General features: G+C 41.3%; 1 protein-coding gene across 2 annotated transcripts in view; it reads right to left on the reverse strand.

The window, feature by feature from the left end:
- Positions 1-15983, reverse strand: part of PIGN (phosphatidylinositol glycan anchor biosynthesis class N) — a 453184-nt gene that overhangs the window by 67402 nt on the left and 369799 nt on the right. For both annotated transcript variants that reach the window (XM_040353586.1, XM_040353585.1), the window contains exon 23: positions 2083-2169. In XM_040353586.1, the coding sequence (XP_040209520.1) occupies positions 2083-2169 (87 nt within the window). The remainder of the gene's footprint in view (positions 1-2082; positions 2170-15983) is intronic.

Raw genomic sequence — 15983 nt, forward strand, 5'->3', positions numbered from 1 at the left:
AATGAAAAGCAACTCACAGAAGTAAAGGGTTAATTCTGTCATCAATCCTGTAGTCATCCTGTTCTGTGAAAGTCAATCTGGAAGCTGATCCTGAATGATGTTTCTACATGTATATGTCTGACATTACTACATTGTCTTGTAACTTGACAATTGTGTGAATAAGTTTGTTTTTATACTGCTACACTCAGATGCGCCCTCTGCTGTCCTTATCTATGATCAACATTATGCAAGGATTTGAAAATGTATTTTTTTGAATTACTATAAGTCTGAAAGCTTACCTAAGAAGGAGTTATATCTATCCTTAACTTGATTTGTCCGAGAAGTCAGACATGTGGGACCCTGTGAGATCTGATGCTCAATCAACTACCCAACAAATGCTTTCTTCCGGTTCTAGTAACCATGACAGTATCAAACACAACGTTCTGTAGTTCTGATGAATGATGTTTTGTGACAATGTTATATACATTCAGAAAACAGATTGTATTTTGAGTTTGGGTTAGGGAGTTGGCATAGTAGCAACTGTTGAACAGCAGGTTACCTCTTATGCCGCCTACACATGATCAGGCTTTTGCCCGGCCAAAAGCACATCGGAATTCCGACGGAATTCCTTCGGAGTAAAATAGAACATGTTCTATATTTAAACTGCAATGGAATTCATCTGAAATTCCGATGGAATTTCTCCGATGGGGCATACACACGGTCGGAATTTCCAATGGAAAAAGTCTGTCTGACTTTTTCCATCGGAAATTCCGATCGTGTGTTCGGGGCTTTACTCACTCCCCAAATTCCAGTCATCCTCAGACAAACATAGCAAGCTAAATCAGACTTAGAAAAAAACAAAAAAACACATGCACAGCAGTTAAGTCATCCCCACTGACCAAACAAGATGGGTGAAAATGATGAACCAGGAAGTAGAGCAGTTAAATAGGTTGGCAGCAGTGAGGGAGTTCTAGGACATTGCATCACTAAAATAGAGATGAGTAAACCAGAATTTGATTCCGATGTGGTCTAAATAATAAGGGGCAAATATGTATTTATTTTATAGGGAAAACCTGCACATTTATGTTGGCTTATTCCAAATGCTTGGAAAAGGCCAGTCACTGATTATTTTTTGCAGTTTACTAAACTCACATAGTTTTTTTATGAAACAGATTTTGAATCCCTATAAAAATGTATGACACCTCTTACTTAAAATGCTAACATGGAAATAACAAATGGGTAAAATAGATAGGTATGAAAAGTAAAAAACGGAGACTAAGGGCCAGATTCACGAAAATTTGCGGCGGTGTAACGTAACCCATTTACGTTACACCGCCGCAAGTTTTCAGTGTAAGTGCCTGATCCTCAAAGCACTTACCTGGAAACTTGCGGTGGTGTAACGTAAAGTCGTCCGGCGCAAGCCCACCCTATTCAAATGGGGCGGGAACCATTTAAATTAGGCGCGCTCCCGCGCCGGACGTTCTGCGCATGTTCCGTTCGCAATTTTCCTGACCTGCTTTGCGCGAAATTACGGCGGCCCGACGTGTTTGTGAATCGCGACCTGCGTAACGTACTTACGCTGGAAAAAAAAAATTCAAAAGCGACGCGGGAACGACGGGCATACTTTAACATGGTGGAGTAATTTTACACCATGTTAAAGCACACCTAACTTTGCGACGGGAAAAAAAGACTTGCGCCGACGTAACGACGGGAAAAACCTTTGTGGATCGTCGTAACTGCTAATTTGCATACCCGACGCTGGAATACGACGCAAACTCCCCCCAGTGGCAGCCGAAGTATTGCATCCTAAGATCCGACGGTGTAAGTCAATTACACCTGTTGGATCTTAGGGCTATCTATGCGGAACTGATTCTATGAATCAGCCGCATAGATACAACAGGAGATACGACGGTGTATCAGGAGATACGCCGTCGTATCTCCTCTGTGAATCTGGCCCATTGGGCCTATTTGATTTGTGGGGATTTCACCACTCTACAATGTTAAGGATAACAGCTCAATTTTTTCTTAATTAAAGAAAAATGTTGCACCCAAGACAGATCTTTTCTATCATCATTTATCCAACACTCTACAAAAAAAGCATACCAAAAAGAAGGCTCTTCGAATGTCATCCAAATTTAGTTGTCGAAACTGAGTTATATCTGCACAGCAGGAGAAGTCAATACTGTTAAGCTGTGAAAAGAAAAAAAATGAAAATCAATGTGATGTGTCATCTTAGTCACTTATAACAAAAATAGATGCCCCCTTGTGGCGAGTCATGAAATTAACATGTGTCAGCAATGACCACTAAAACTACAATGTTTAAAATCTCTATTTTTCAATAGGTAAACAATGCAAGACCTCTAGAAATGCAGATATCAGCTAATACAACACATCACCGAGACCTAAGAGATTCTGAGATGTTTAAAAATACATAGTGAAGGAGACAAATTAAGTATGGTCAATTAAAAAAAAAAAAAAAAAAAAACACTATGGCCCGGATTCACAAAGCACTTATGCCGACGTATCTCGAGATACGCCACGTAAGTGTAACAATGCGCCGTCGTATCTGTGCGCCGTGCTCACAATCTGAGATACGCCTAAAAATAGGCTTCCTACGACCGACGTAACTTGCCTACGCGGTCGTATTGTGGGCGCATATTTAGGCTGGGCGCATTTGCCGCTCCCATTGATTTTCTATGCACATATGTAAATGAGGGAGATACGCCGATTCACAAACGTACTTGCGCCCGGCGCATAATATACACGGTTTGCGTAAGTCGTACGTCCGGGGTAAAGTTATTCCCCATATATGAGGCGCAACTCATGCTAAGGTATGGACCAGGGAACACAGCCGTCGTATTTTACGTCGTTTACGTAGTACGTGAATGGGGCTGGGCGTAGGTTACGTTCACGTCGTAGGCAGTGATCCGTCGTATCTTAGGGAGGAGTTCCAACGTGATTCCGAGCATGCGCACAGGGATGCGGCCACGGGACGGCGCATGCGCCGTTCATTTTAAGTACTTCTATGGCGCTTGTCCCATAATTTGCATGGGGTCACGCCTCATTAGCATGGCTCACGCCCACTTCCACCTACGCTGGCTTACGCAGAGGAAACCTAGCGTATCTTTAAGAGCGAGTGGGAGCAAGTGCTATGTGAATCCAGTGCTTGCCTCTGTGCGCTGCGTCGGCATAGCGTATATTAGATACGCTATGCCCGCATAAATATGCGCCGATGTATGTGAATCCGGGCCAATGTGGCACATTATTGTTATACCAAAGTGTTTACATAGAAAAAAAAGCCTGACCTGCTTTGAAAAATATATACAGTGGAACCTCGAACTACGAGCATAATCCGTTCCAGGAGAATGCTCGTACTCGCATATAAGCGAGTTTCCCCATTGAAGTCAATGGAAACAAAAATAATTAGTTCCGCATTGACTTCAATGGCATGCAATACCGCATGTGACCGGTGTTGGGGGGTGCTGGAGAGCCTAGGAATCGCTCGGAAAGGCCAGAGGACACCTCAGCTGAACTCGGAAAACCTCGAAAAGGCTTGTGAACAGAGTATTTCCGCGATTTTCTGAGCATTTCCGAACGGCGCTGCTCTGCTCCAGCGCCCCCTCACCTCAGACCAAACGCGGTATTGCACACAGCTTTGGCTTGGATCTTGCTCGTTTTGCGAGCCAACACTCGCAAACCGAATCAGGATTTAAAAAAATACAGTGCTTGTATTGTGAAATACTTGTTAACTGCGTTACTCGCAATCCGAGGTTCCACTGTACTAGACTTCATATTCTGCCATATAATAATATAGACATTTACAGATTAATTTATGTATTGAGTTTATTGCCATCACTTATTGGTCATTAGTAGATATATTATTTGTTGTGTTGCCTCCCCGTCTGCATGCTTCACACGAAGTCCCAAACCTTTTTCTTATATATCCATTAGTAGATATAGCAAGCTGCTTTATTCCAGATAGAAATAAGTGAGAGGCTCCAGGAAGTTGCATTAGTAGTGAAAAGAGCCTGCCTCAATCTTCCAATTTTCCTCTTCCTAACTCTAGTCTAGGACATTATTTATCCATAAGCATTATAATCCACACAGCAGGAATATTGGTGTCTATGTGGCTAGCTGTTGTGTTGCAATGTTAGGATTCTGCAGTGGATGTACTTTCCTACCTTGTTCACGTGTTAGTAATTCATAGGTGTTCACTGTATTCAATGCTCTTTGTATGTAGAGATGTGTATTCATGCTCAGAACAAATCCAGAAATGCAACAATAACAAAAGTTTTAAAGCGATTCTAAAGGTTTTTTGTTTTTTTCTTGTTAAACAGTACATGTTATACTTACATGCTCTGCTAAAATCTTACTGATTTTGCACAGAGCAGCCCCAAACCTCCTCATCTGGGGTCCCCTGCCAAAGCTCTTGGCTCCTACTCCCTTCCAAGCGTACCAATAATAAGATGCTTGCTATGGGGGCACTCATGTAAACAGGGATATATGTGTCCATTGATACACACAGCATGGCTCGCGGCCCTGCCCCCTGCTCCCCCTCACAAGGTTTGATTGACAGCATCAGGAGCCAATGGCTCCTGTGGCTGCCTCCATGTCCTGTAAGTAGAGAGAGAGGCATAGAGTACTGCTGCTGCTCTCAGGCACAGGTAAGTATTTAGGTGGGGCTGGGGGGGTAAATGATCACTGAAAGTTTGTTAACTTAATACAAAGAATGCATTAGGGAAAAAAAAAAAAAAAAAAACTCTGCCTTTACAATCACTTTAAGCTTGTTTTTCTAGCAGCCTGACCATACATAGATCTACGTTATGTGAGGGCAGTAGAGTGAAAAGAAAATAGCACAGAGGATTTGAGCACCATAGGGCATTGCATAGCAAATATGAGTCTAAGGGTGAAAATATAAGCCTGAAGATGTTATACTGTAAACACAGCAATCTAAGCATACAAGCACTTTTCAGAATGAAGAGGCTAAAATAATGTTTTTAAAGCCATTGAGATCAAGCAAGCTGTCGTTCACAAGTTCCTTGGCTTTTAAGGCATGAATGAAGCAGATCATGCAAAGCTATCATTTACTGTAAAGGAAGTCAACATGCTTAAAGCAAAAGGCTGAATTAAAGCATCAGAATGCAGTTGCCACACCTTTAACTGAGGTTGCAATTTAGAAAAAAGCAGCTCTGCATAAACATCTTAAAAGAACCAGATATTCTAGAGAAATGACTTTGTCCGGTAGAATGAACTAGGAGTATGTCCAGCAACTCTCTCAGACTTGCTTGCCTAACAACTGTGGGTATAGGATTGTAAAAATATTTGTTTTCCTTTTTTATTGGTTGAACTAGATAGACTTGTGTCTTTTTTCAATCAGACTAACTACGTAACTTAGTTACAAAGGAACCACCATGCAAAATCATATGTCTAACTCCCAGCAATTGCAAACAGGCAAGTGGCATAAATGTTGCAACTGAAAGAGAATGGAAGCGGCTTTTCCCAAATGATCCCATCTGAATACAAAGGTACAGACCTGTTATTATTATTATACAGGATTTATATAGCGCCAACAGTTTACGCAGCTCTTTACAACATCAGGGAAGACATAGTTACCATACAATTCAATACAGGAAGGATCAGAGGGCCCTTCTCGTTAGAGCTTACAATCTAGAAGATGTTGATGTTAGATGAGGATCGGGAGGTGGTCCTCCCGGCCTCTGGTTAAGTTTCAAAAACCTTGGTGTACAAATATCACCCAAACTCTCAGGCCCCATACACACGACCGAACATGTCCGATGAAACTGGTCCGCGGACCAGTTTCATCGGACATGTTCGGTCGTGTGTACCGCCTACCTGACCGTTTTCCAGCGGACAAAAGTTTCTTAGCATGCTTAGAAACTTGTCCGCTGGAAACCTGTCCGTCGCACATGTCCGCTGGTTAGTACGTCTAACCAGCGGACCGAAATCCTGCGCATGCGTCGAATTGATTCGACGCATGCGTGGAAACATTGAACTTCCTGGTTTGCGCACGTCGCCACGTCACCGCCACGTCACCGCGGTCTCTGTCCGCTGGGATTTTGGTCTGATGGTGTGTACACACATCAGACCAAAATATCCCAGAAGACATGTCCGATGAAAACGGTCCGGGACCTTTTTCATCGGACATGTCTCCTCGTGTGTACAGGGCCTCAGAGTACTGCTCCCTTAATGTGTACCCCCTGCTGTCCCACTTTAGGGATAAAATCAACACTTGGAATAACCTTAAAATGTCACTGGCAGGCAGGGCTAACCTGATTAAAATGATTCTAATGCCCCAATTATTGTATTTTCTACACAATTCCCCAGTGGTTATACACTTGAAAGTTTTCAGAGTGGTGAACACCCTTTTTCTGAGATTGCTGTGGAATGGTAAGGCCCCCAGGATCAGGCTGGAGCAGCTTCAGCATGCTAAGGATAGCGGAGGGTTGGCGATCCCCAACCCCCAACTCTTAAATTGAAGTTTATAAAGGAAAATGGTTATTCATCAGCACTCTCATATTTAGACACTGCTTGTAGCACTTACCCATACCATAAAAGCTTTAATATTAATACAAGAAATATGGATGGCTTTTATGCCGCGTACACACGACCGTTTTTCATGAGGATAAAAATGCAATTTTTAAATTTGATCATTAAAAACGATCGTGTGTAGGCTCCAGAGCATTTTTCTAGACGTGGAAAATGGGCATTAAAAATTTAGAACATGCTCTATTTTTTCTCGTAGTTTTTCACATCGTGAAAAACGGTCGTGTGTAGGCTTTAACGACGGGAAAAAAAACGCGCATGCTCAGAAGCAAATTATGAGATGGGAGCACTCATTCTGGTAAAACTAGCCTTTGTAATGGAGATAGCACATTTGTCACACTGTAACAGACTGAAAAGCGTTAATCGTCTCTCAGTGTTTACTAACACGAAATCAGCAAAAGCAGCCCAAAGGGTGGCGCCATCCGAATGGAACTTCCCCTTTATAGTGCCGTCGTACCTGTTGTACGTCACCGCGCTTTGCCCAAAGATATTTTTTTTCACGATCGTGTGTATGCAAGGCATGAAAAATTACCCCATTATCTACTACTTTACCTCCAGTGGTCAGCTCACCAGAAAAGAAATGCCACCTAAGTACAGCCAAAATAATTATAGTTCTGCACATAAGTAAATGCTCCTTCACAGGAATCCTAGACTGCCAAAACAGCTAAAAGTTCAAAACTTGGAAGACCTGTTAGAGAGTGCTCAGTTCACAGAAAGCCACATCCCCTCCAGAAATGGAGAAGCTTTGGGGCTAAACCTATTGAAGATCGCAAATCCTATTTAAAGTTTCAGGTACTATGAGTCAACTTTTCCTTGCGACTGCAACTGTTACACTCTGGTCAGCCTCCTTCCTTCCAGAGAGTTCTAAAGTTGAGAACAAATATGACAGGAAGCAAAGAGAAGAATCAGATTCCTCAGTAACAGCTAAATGCACCGACATTTTTGGCCAAACTATGATTTCACAAGTGTACGATCGTGCTCCAAGATCTGCTTAGTAAAAGTATATGCAACTGAAAAGAAAGACTGGGCAATGAAATGTATGCAGTTCCAGATGAACAAAGTATTAGATTGCCAACAAAGTCAGAGTTGGAGTGCAGACACACAGGAAGTCTTCGGATACCAATGTTTAAGCCGTGTACACACGATCGTTTTTTCCGATGAAAAACCGATCGTGTGTAGGCTCTATCGGTCTTTTTTCCCATCGGTGTATAAAAATAGAACATGTTTAAAATTTTTACGATGGAAAACAAAACAATAGGAAATTCCGATCGTCTGTGTGGAACTCCATCGGAGAAAAATCCACGCATGCTCAGAATCAAGTCGACGCATGCTTGGAAGCATTGAACTTCGTTTTTTTTTTGGGTCGCCGTAGTGTTTTACGTCACCGCGTTCTGGCACGGTCGGAATTTAGTCTGATAGTGTGTATGCAAGACTGATGAAAGTCAGCTTCATCGGAATTCCGATGAAAAATTCCATCGGATTTTATTCCATCAGAAATCCGATCGTGTGTACGCGGCATTAGGCCTCTGGTGTGTTGCTTTACCTTTAGGACATAAGGGCTGCCAGGTAAGCTCTATGTTGGTTCATTGCTATATACTGTACGCCCCTTAATTGGGAACGCAGATTAGGGATCACACTTATCAGGAGTACACATCTGCAAATGTGTGCCACAAAGTACCCCTCTTTTTAACCCGAGCAGTTAAACCAGATTAGTTATGTTTTTTTTTTTTTTTTTTTGCTGCATAGCTTTAAAGTGCATCAAAAAATATATCTTTTGCATTGTTCTGGATATATTGGCCTGCCCATGTACACCTCTCCCCGTTTGCTACTGTAGTTTCAGATGGATCAGATCGGCTGCCATTGTTGCTATTTTACAGTCAAGCCACCTTAAAGCAGTATTAAACACAAAAGCAAACATTTATTATGTTGCAGCTTACCAATTGCTAGATGCTGATGGCTGCATTAGTTCCTTTTTTTAGGCTCTCTTTCTTCTGTTTTCATCTGGTGGTCTGGCCAGTGAGTCTGTTTTTCAAAAGAACAAGCTCTCCAGCAGAGTATATCAGTTACAGAGATAACCCATTTGGCATTGACAGGGATGCTTACCTTCTATTTATTTTTTTCCAGGTTTTCGGTAACTGATTATAAAGTGTAAACTGGTGATTGACTTCAATTTGGTGGTGTATTTAAAGCAGAGTTCCACTCAAAAATGGAACTTCCACCCTGCCACTATCTGGTGTCACATTAGGCACCTTTCAGAGGGGGGGGGGGTGCAGAGGTATTTCTACCCACTTCCAGGCATAGACTCCCATGGGAGTCACGTCACTTACCGCCCGCTCCCCTTGGTAAGCTGCTATATATACAATGTTTGGTTTTGAATTTGATACACTTCAATTTTTTGACTAAAGTTCCCACTTTAGGAAATCCCTTGTGTTTTGGGATTAACATTGCTTTAAAAATATCAGTCCAGTAATCAAGTAGATTGTTTTGAGTTGAAAGTTGTTCAATCTCTACAGATAAGACAGCAGCGGAGGTAGAAGTACTTAAAAAAAACAAGGTAGAAAAACAATGTTTATGGATCTTTAACCTTCCACATTAATCGATTATAGGAGGTGCTTATGAGACATTGATAGCTGTTGCTAAACGCATTTTGGACACCAAGTACCCTCAAGACTGAAGTCCAGGGAAATCATAAATACAGCGTTTTTTGGTTGTTTTTTACCATCGTCAACAGACCCAAGCATGTCCATAGTTCCTACACAGGAAATGCTCTTACACAAAAGATTACATTCTTTATCCCTCTAGAAGTTTTATCAGAGTATTGGATGGAGAAGAGTAACTTTTCGCTCTAAAGTTCAAAAAATTGCCACAAGACCTGTAAAATGTTAAAGCAAGAAATGTTCTGTTGCTAGGAAACAGGTAATGTGTTGACAATGAGTTCCATCAACTATTCGTTCTGCCATATTATAAATTAAATGCAACTACCAGAAAAGTCATGTTTCTTCTGCCGTTTTCAAGAGTTCAGGTTGTTTAGCTGGCTACTAAGCTGTACATAGAGCTACATGCTGAGAGAGTGGTACAGTTCCTTTGGAACAGTGACATTCATTAATAACAGCAAGCCATATCAGCTGAAGTAGGTATTTACAGTGCCTTGAAAAAGTATTCATACCCCTTGACATTTTCCACATTATGTCATATTACAACCAAAAACATAAAAGTATTTTATTGGGATTTTATGTGATAGACCAACACAAAGTGGCACATAATTGTAAAATGGAAGGAAAATGATAAATGGTGTTGTGTGCAATTGTATTCAGCCCCCTAAGTCAATACTTTGTAGAATCACCTTTCGCAGCAATTACAGCTGCAAGTCTATTTGGGAATGTCTCTACAAGCTTTGTACATCTAGAGCAGGGATATGCAATTAGCGGACCTCCAGCTGTTGCAGAACTACGATTCCCATGAGGCAAAGCAAGATTCTGACAGCCACAAGCATGACACCCAGAGGCAGAGGCATGATGGGACTTGTAGTTTTGCAACAGCTGGAGGTCCGCTAATTGCATATCCCTGATCTAGAGAGTGACAATTTTGCCCAATTATTCTTTACAAAATAGTTCAAGCTCATCAGATTGGATGGAGAGCAATTGTCAAGTCTTCCCACAGATTCTCAATTGGATTTAGGTCTGGACTTTGACTGGGCCATTCCAACACATGAATATGCTTTGATCTAAACTAAAGGTGTACCAAACAGAAATGTTGGTGTCAGTTTTTTTTAAATATTTGTATTTTTATATCTAATTGTATTATATTTGACTTTTTAATTAATATCATCAATTTAAATTAATGTGAATTTATTTTCTGCCATTATTGGCACCTTTAGCGCAAGAAAAGCTAAAAAAAATAATGCATACTTTTAAATTCTATGTATGTCTCTACACTGGCTTGTTGCGCTTCGATTGTGGTGTTAAAAATCCAGCTTGCTGCATTTTTGGTCAGTTAAAAAAAATGCAACTCCCTGTTGAAATGCATTGAAAACACAGCAAGAACGCATCAACACCCCAGTGTTACGTTTTTCAGTCACATTACCTATAAAAACAAATCATAAGCACAGTAAAGTCATGGCAAAATCATGTGCGTTTTTGATGCCATTATGGGCACCTTTTATCATCAAAATGCAGATTACACCATTTTCGGCCGACATGTTTTGGTGGCCGAAATTTCGGTGCATCTCTAATCTAACCCATTTCATTCTAGCTCTAGCTGTATGTTTAGGGTCATTGTCTTGCTAGAAGGTGAACCTCCATCCCAGTCTCAAGTCTTTTGCAGACGCTAACAGGTTTTCTGCTCTGTATTTGGCTCCATCCATCTTCCCATCAACCAGTGTCCCTGTCCCTGCTGAAGAAAAGCATCCCCACAACATGATGCTGCCACCACTATGTTTCACGGTGGGGATGGTGTGTTCAGGGTGATGTGCAGTGTTAGTTTTCCGCCACACATAGCGTTTTGCATTTAGGCCAAAAAGTTAAACTTTGGTCTCATCTGACCAGAGCACCTTCTTCCACATGTTTGCTGTGTCTCCTCCATGGTTTCTTGCAAACTGCAAATGGGACTTCTTATGGCTTTCTTCTTGTCACTCATCCATAAAGGTCAGATTTGTGGATTGCACCACTATCAGTTGTCTTGTGGTGTGGAAATCTGCAGCTCCTGCAGAGTTACCATGGGCCTCTTGGCTGCTTCTCTGATTAATGCTCTCCTTGCCCGGCCTGTCAGTTTAGGTGGATGGCCATGTCTTGGTAGGCTTGCAGTTGTGCCATACTCTTTCCATTTTCAGACGATGGATTGGACAGTGCTCTGTGAGATGTTCAAAGCTTGGGATATGTTTATATAACCTAACCCTACTTTAAACGTCTCCACAATTGTATCCATTTCTGGTGTGTTCCTTGGCCTTCATGATGCGGTTTGTTCACTAGTGTTCTCTAACAAACCTCTGAGGGCTTCACAGAACAAAGCTATATTTATACTGAGTATAAATTACACACAGGTGGACTCTATTTACTAATTAGGTGACTTCTGAAGGCAATTGGTTCTACAAGTTTTTAGTTAGGGGTATCAGAGGGGCTAAATGCACATGCATGCCACACTTTTCAGATATTTATAAAAAAAAATGGAAAATCATTGATCATTTTCCTGCCACTTTGTGTTAATCTATCACAACAAATCCCAATAAAATACATTTACGTTTTTGGTTGTAACATGACAAAATTTGGAAAATGTCAAGGGGTATGAATACTTTTTCAAGGCACTGTATATAGCACTATCAAGTTATACAGCACTTTAATAGTGTACATTCACATCAGTACCTACCCCAATGGAGCTTTGCTTAACCATTTAAGGACCTTGGCTGTTTTTCAGATTTGGTGTTTACAAGATTAAAATAGTTTTATTTGCTAGAAAATTACTTAAAACCCCCAAACATTATATATATTTTTTCTAACACCCTAGAGAATAAAATGGTGGTCATTGCAATACTTTTTGTCACACCGTATTTGCGCAGCGATCTTACAAGCGCAATTTTTTTTGAAAAAAAAAAAACACTTTTTTAATTAAAAAATAAGACAACAGTAAAGTTAGCCCAATTTTTTTTATATTGTGAAAGATACTGTTACGCCAAGTAAAATGATACCCAACATGTCACGCTTCAAAATTGCGCCCGCTCGTGGAATGGCGTCAAACTTTTAACCTTAAAAATCTCCATAGGCGACGTTTAAAAAATTCTATAGGTTGCATCTTTTGAGTTACAGAGGAGGTATAGGGCTAGAATTATTGCTCTCGCTCTAACGATTGCGGCGATACCTCACGTGTGTGGTTTGAACACCGTTTTCATATGCGGGTGCTACTCAAGTATGCGTTCGCATTCTGCGCGCGAGCTCGTCGGGACGGGGCGCTTTAAAAAAAAAAATGTTTTTGTTTCTTATTTATTTTATACATTTTTACACACACACACTCACAAAATGGTCACTTTATTCTTATTACAAGGAATGTAAACATCCCTTGTGAATAGAAAAAAGCATGACAGGTCCACTTAAATATGAGATCTGGGGTCAAAAAGACCTCAGATCCCATATTTAGACTTAAATGCAAAAAAAATAAAAAAATTAAAATGTTGTCATTTAAAAAATGACAACAAGAAAATATTGCTTTAAAGAGCATGGGCGGAAGTGACATTTTGACGTCACTTCCGCCCTGCTATGGGGACGGGTGGGGGCCTTCTTGCCCTCACTCGTATCCCAGCCGAGGAGAGGAAAGGACCCAATCGCCTCCCCCGCTGCCGACAGCTCCGGTAAGCGTCGGAGAGCGCGGGAGAGCGGCGGAGGAGGGGGCCCTCTCCCGTCGCCGATAACGGTGATCTCGCGGCGAATCCGCCGCGGAGACCACCGTTATCGTTTACAGGACCGCTCTAAGAACAGATGGATATCTTGGTTGTGGCAGCAGCTGCTGCCGTTACCGAGATATCCATCTTTAAAGTACCGACGTATATGTACATGAGCGGGTCCTTAAGTGGTTAAATACAACACCACCTCAGTCCAATTCATAACAACTTGAAAAAATTGTTATTTCCTGGGATACAGTGACACCTTATATTTTTGACTGTGACACCTGATTTTTATTTTTTATTCAAGTAGTAGATAGGTCTTAATTTACCATCAGAAGTTAGCAATAGGAAGGTGTAAAATAAAGGTTAAAGCCCCTCAGATTCATACCAAATTGGCCAGTGGTTTGATTAAAAAAAAGTGCACAAAAACACTTTAGAACAATGACTCCCACATTCCAGAGACAAGGCAGTGTTTATCTTAAAATAAAAATTAGACTTGAAGTATTTCTGAAACAATAGCAACACATACAGTATAGCACAGTGAATGGACAGTATGTAACTAGCTTGATTAGGCCACAGTGTAAGAGGCAGCTTCTATCATGAAATAAAACATAAAAAAATATATGTATATTTATTTAGAGAAACATAGCCACAATATTCTGGAAATGCCATAGCACTGAAACACTGGGAGAAAAACAGCAATGGAATAGGCAAAGAGAGGAGCTGGTAATGGTGGCAGTCCATAAGAGGTTTCAGGAGCTGGTTAGAGGTAGCAGGGGATACTAATGGTGGCAGGCCAGGATAGGTGTCAGGAGCTGGAAATGGTGGAAGGTCAGGGAAGTTGTCAGGAGCTGTCGAAGGTGGCGGCTCAGTAAAGGTGAAAAGAACTGGTAATAGTGGCAAGCCAGTAGAATTGGCAGGAGCAGGTAATGGTGACAATCCAGCAGAGGTGGCAGTATCTGGTAATTGAAAAAGGCTAGTAGTGATGGCAAAATCTGGAAATGGTTTCAAGTACCTTTTTAGGGGGAGCAAGTTTATAGGGAAAAATTTAGTTGGTAGCATCAACTGCAGGGGTTTTATAATCAATACTGATCCAGTGTGAGGGAACGTTTCCAGGACTGAGCTGATCCACAGTGTTAGCATACAGTGGATTTGTCTCTCACGGAAAACTAGATGCTCAAGCCTTGACACCAAATAGTCCATGGGGTCTAACTTCAGAGTGTCCACGTCAGCCCTGGTCCACAAGTAGTAGAGGATTTGGTGTTTCAACTTCATCACATTTTATTGGATTGAACTGTAATATTGTCTTATTGTTTATGGAAATTTGCATGCTTATCTATAATATTGTTTATATACATGTTTTCATATTTTATTGGTGCACTACTGTAAAGCTTATATGTTTGACCTTTTTCAAAGGTTGAAACTTCCTTAGAAAGAAAAGAAAATCCTGGGCCCTAATGACACCTTAGCTCTATGCAAACCAGAAAAGGTTTCCTTACAGGATAAAGCCACTTGTTCAGACACTCACCCTGAAGAGGTGATGACTACAAGTAATGCCATCAAATGGATGAAAACAAAGAGGAATATCACTAATGGCTTCAAACTCTGGTTTCTGAAGCACAGAGAGAACCAAAGTCAGATCCCATGGAGTCACAGGGAAACATACAGGAGAAGATATACAGGGAGTGCAGAATTATTAGGCAAGTTGTATTTTTGAGGATTAATTGTATTATTGAACAACAACCATGTTCTCAATGAACCCAAAAACTCATTAATATCAAAGCTGAATATTTTTGGAAGTAGTTTTTAGTTTGTTTTTTAGTTTTAGCTATTTTAGGGGGATATCTGTGTGTGCAGGTGACTATTACTGTGCATAATTATTAGGCAACTTAACAAAAAAAAAATATATACCCATTTCAATTATTTATTTTTACCAGTGAAACCAATATAACATCTCAACATTCACAAATATACATTTCTGACATTCAAAACAAAACAAAAACAAATAAGTGACCAATAATAACCACCTTTCTTTGCAAGGACACTCAAAAGCCTGCCATCCAGGATTTCTGTCAGTGTTTTGATCTGTTCACCATCAACATTGCGTGCAGCAGCAACCACAGCCCTCCCAGACACTGTTCAGAGAGGTGTACTGTTTTCCCTCCGTTGTAAATCTCACATTTGATGATGGACCACAGGTTCTCAATGGGGTTCAGATCAGGTGGAACAAGGAGCCCATGTCATTAGTTTTTTCTTCTTTTATACCCTTTCTTGCCAGCCACGCTGTGGAGTACTTGGACGCGTGTGATGGAGCATTGTCCTGCATGAAAATCATGTTTTTCTTGAAGGATGCAGACTTCTTCCTGTACCACTGCTTGAAGAAGGTGTCTTCCAGAAACTGGCAGTAGGACTGGGAGTTGAGCTTGACCTCCATCCTCAACCCGAAAAGGCCCGACAAGCTCATCTTTGATGATACCAGCCCAAACCAGTACTCACCTCCACCTTGCTGGCGTCTGAGTCGGAACTGGAGCTCTCTGCCCTTTACCAATCCAGCCACGGGCCCATCCATCTGGCCCATCAAGACTCACTCTCATTTCATCAGTCCATAAAACCTTAGAAAAATCAGTCTTGAGATATTTCTTGGCCCAGTCTTGACGTTTCAGCTTGTGTGTCTTGTTCAGTGGTCGTCGTCTTTCAGCCTTTCTTACCTTGGCCATGTCTCTGAGTATTGCACACCTTGTGCTTTTGGGCACCCCAGTGATGTTGCAGCTCTGAAATATGGCCAAACTGGTGGCATAGTGGCATCTTGGCAGCTGCACGCTTGACTTTTCTCAGTTCATGGGCAGTTATTTTGCGCCTTGGTTTTTCCACACGCTTCTTGCGACCCTGTTGACTATTTTGAATGAAACGCTTGATTGTTCGATGATCACGCTTCAGAAGCTTTGCAATTTTAAGAGTGCTGCATCCCTCTGCAAGATATCTCACTATTTTTGACTTTTCTGAGCCTGTCAAGTCCTTCTTTTGACCCATTTTGCCAAAGGAAAGGAAGTTGCCTAATAATTATGCACAC

The sequence above is a fragment of the Rana temporaria genome, chromosome 5 (genome assembly GCF_905171775.1).
Source record: "Rana temporaria chromosome 5, aRanTem1.1, whole genome shotgun sequence".
NCBI classification, from domain to species: domain Eukaryota; kingdom Metazoa; phylum Chordata; class Amphibia; order Anura; family Ranidae; genus Rana; species Rana temporaria.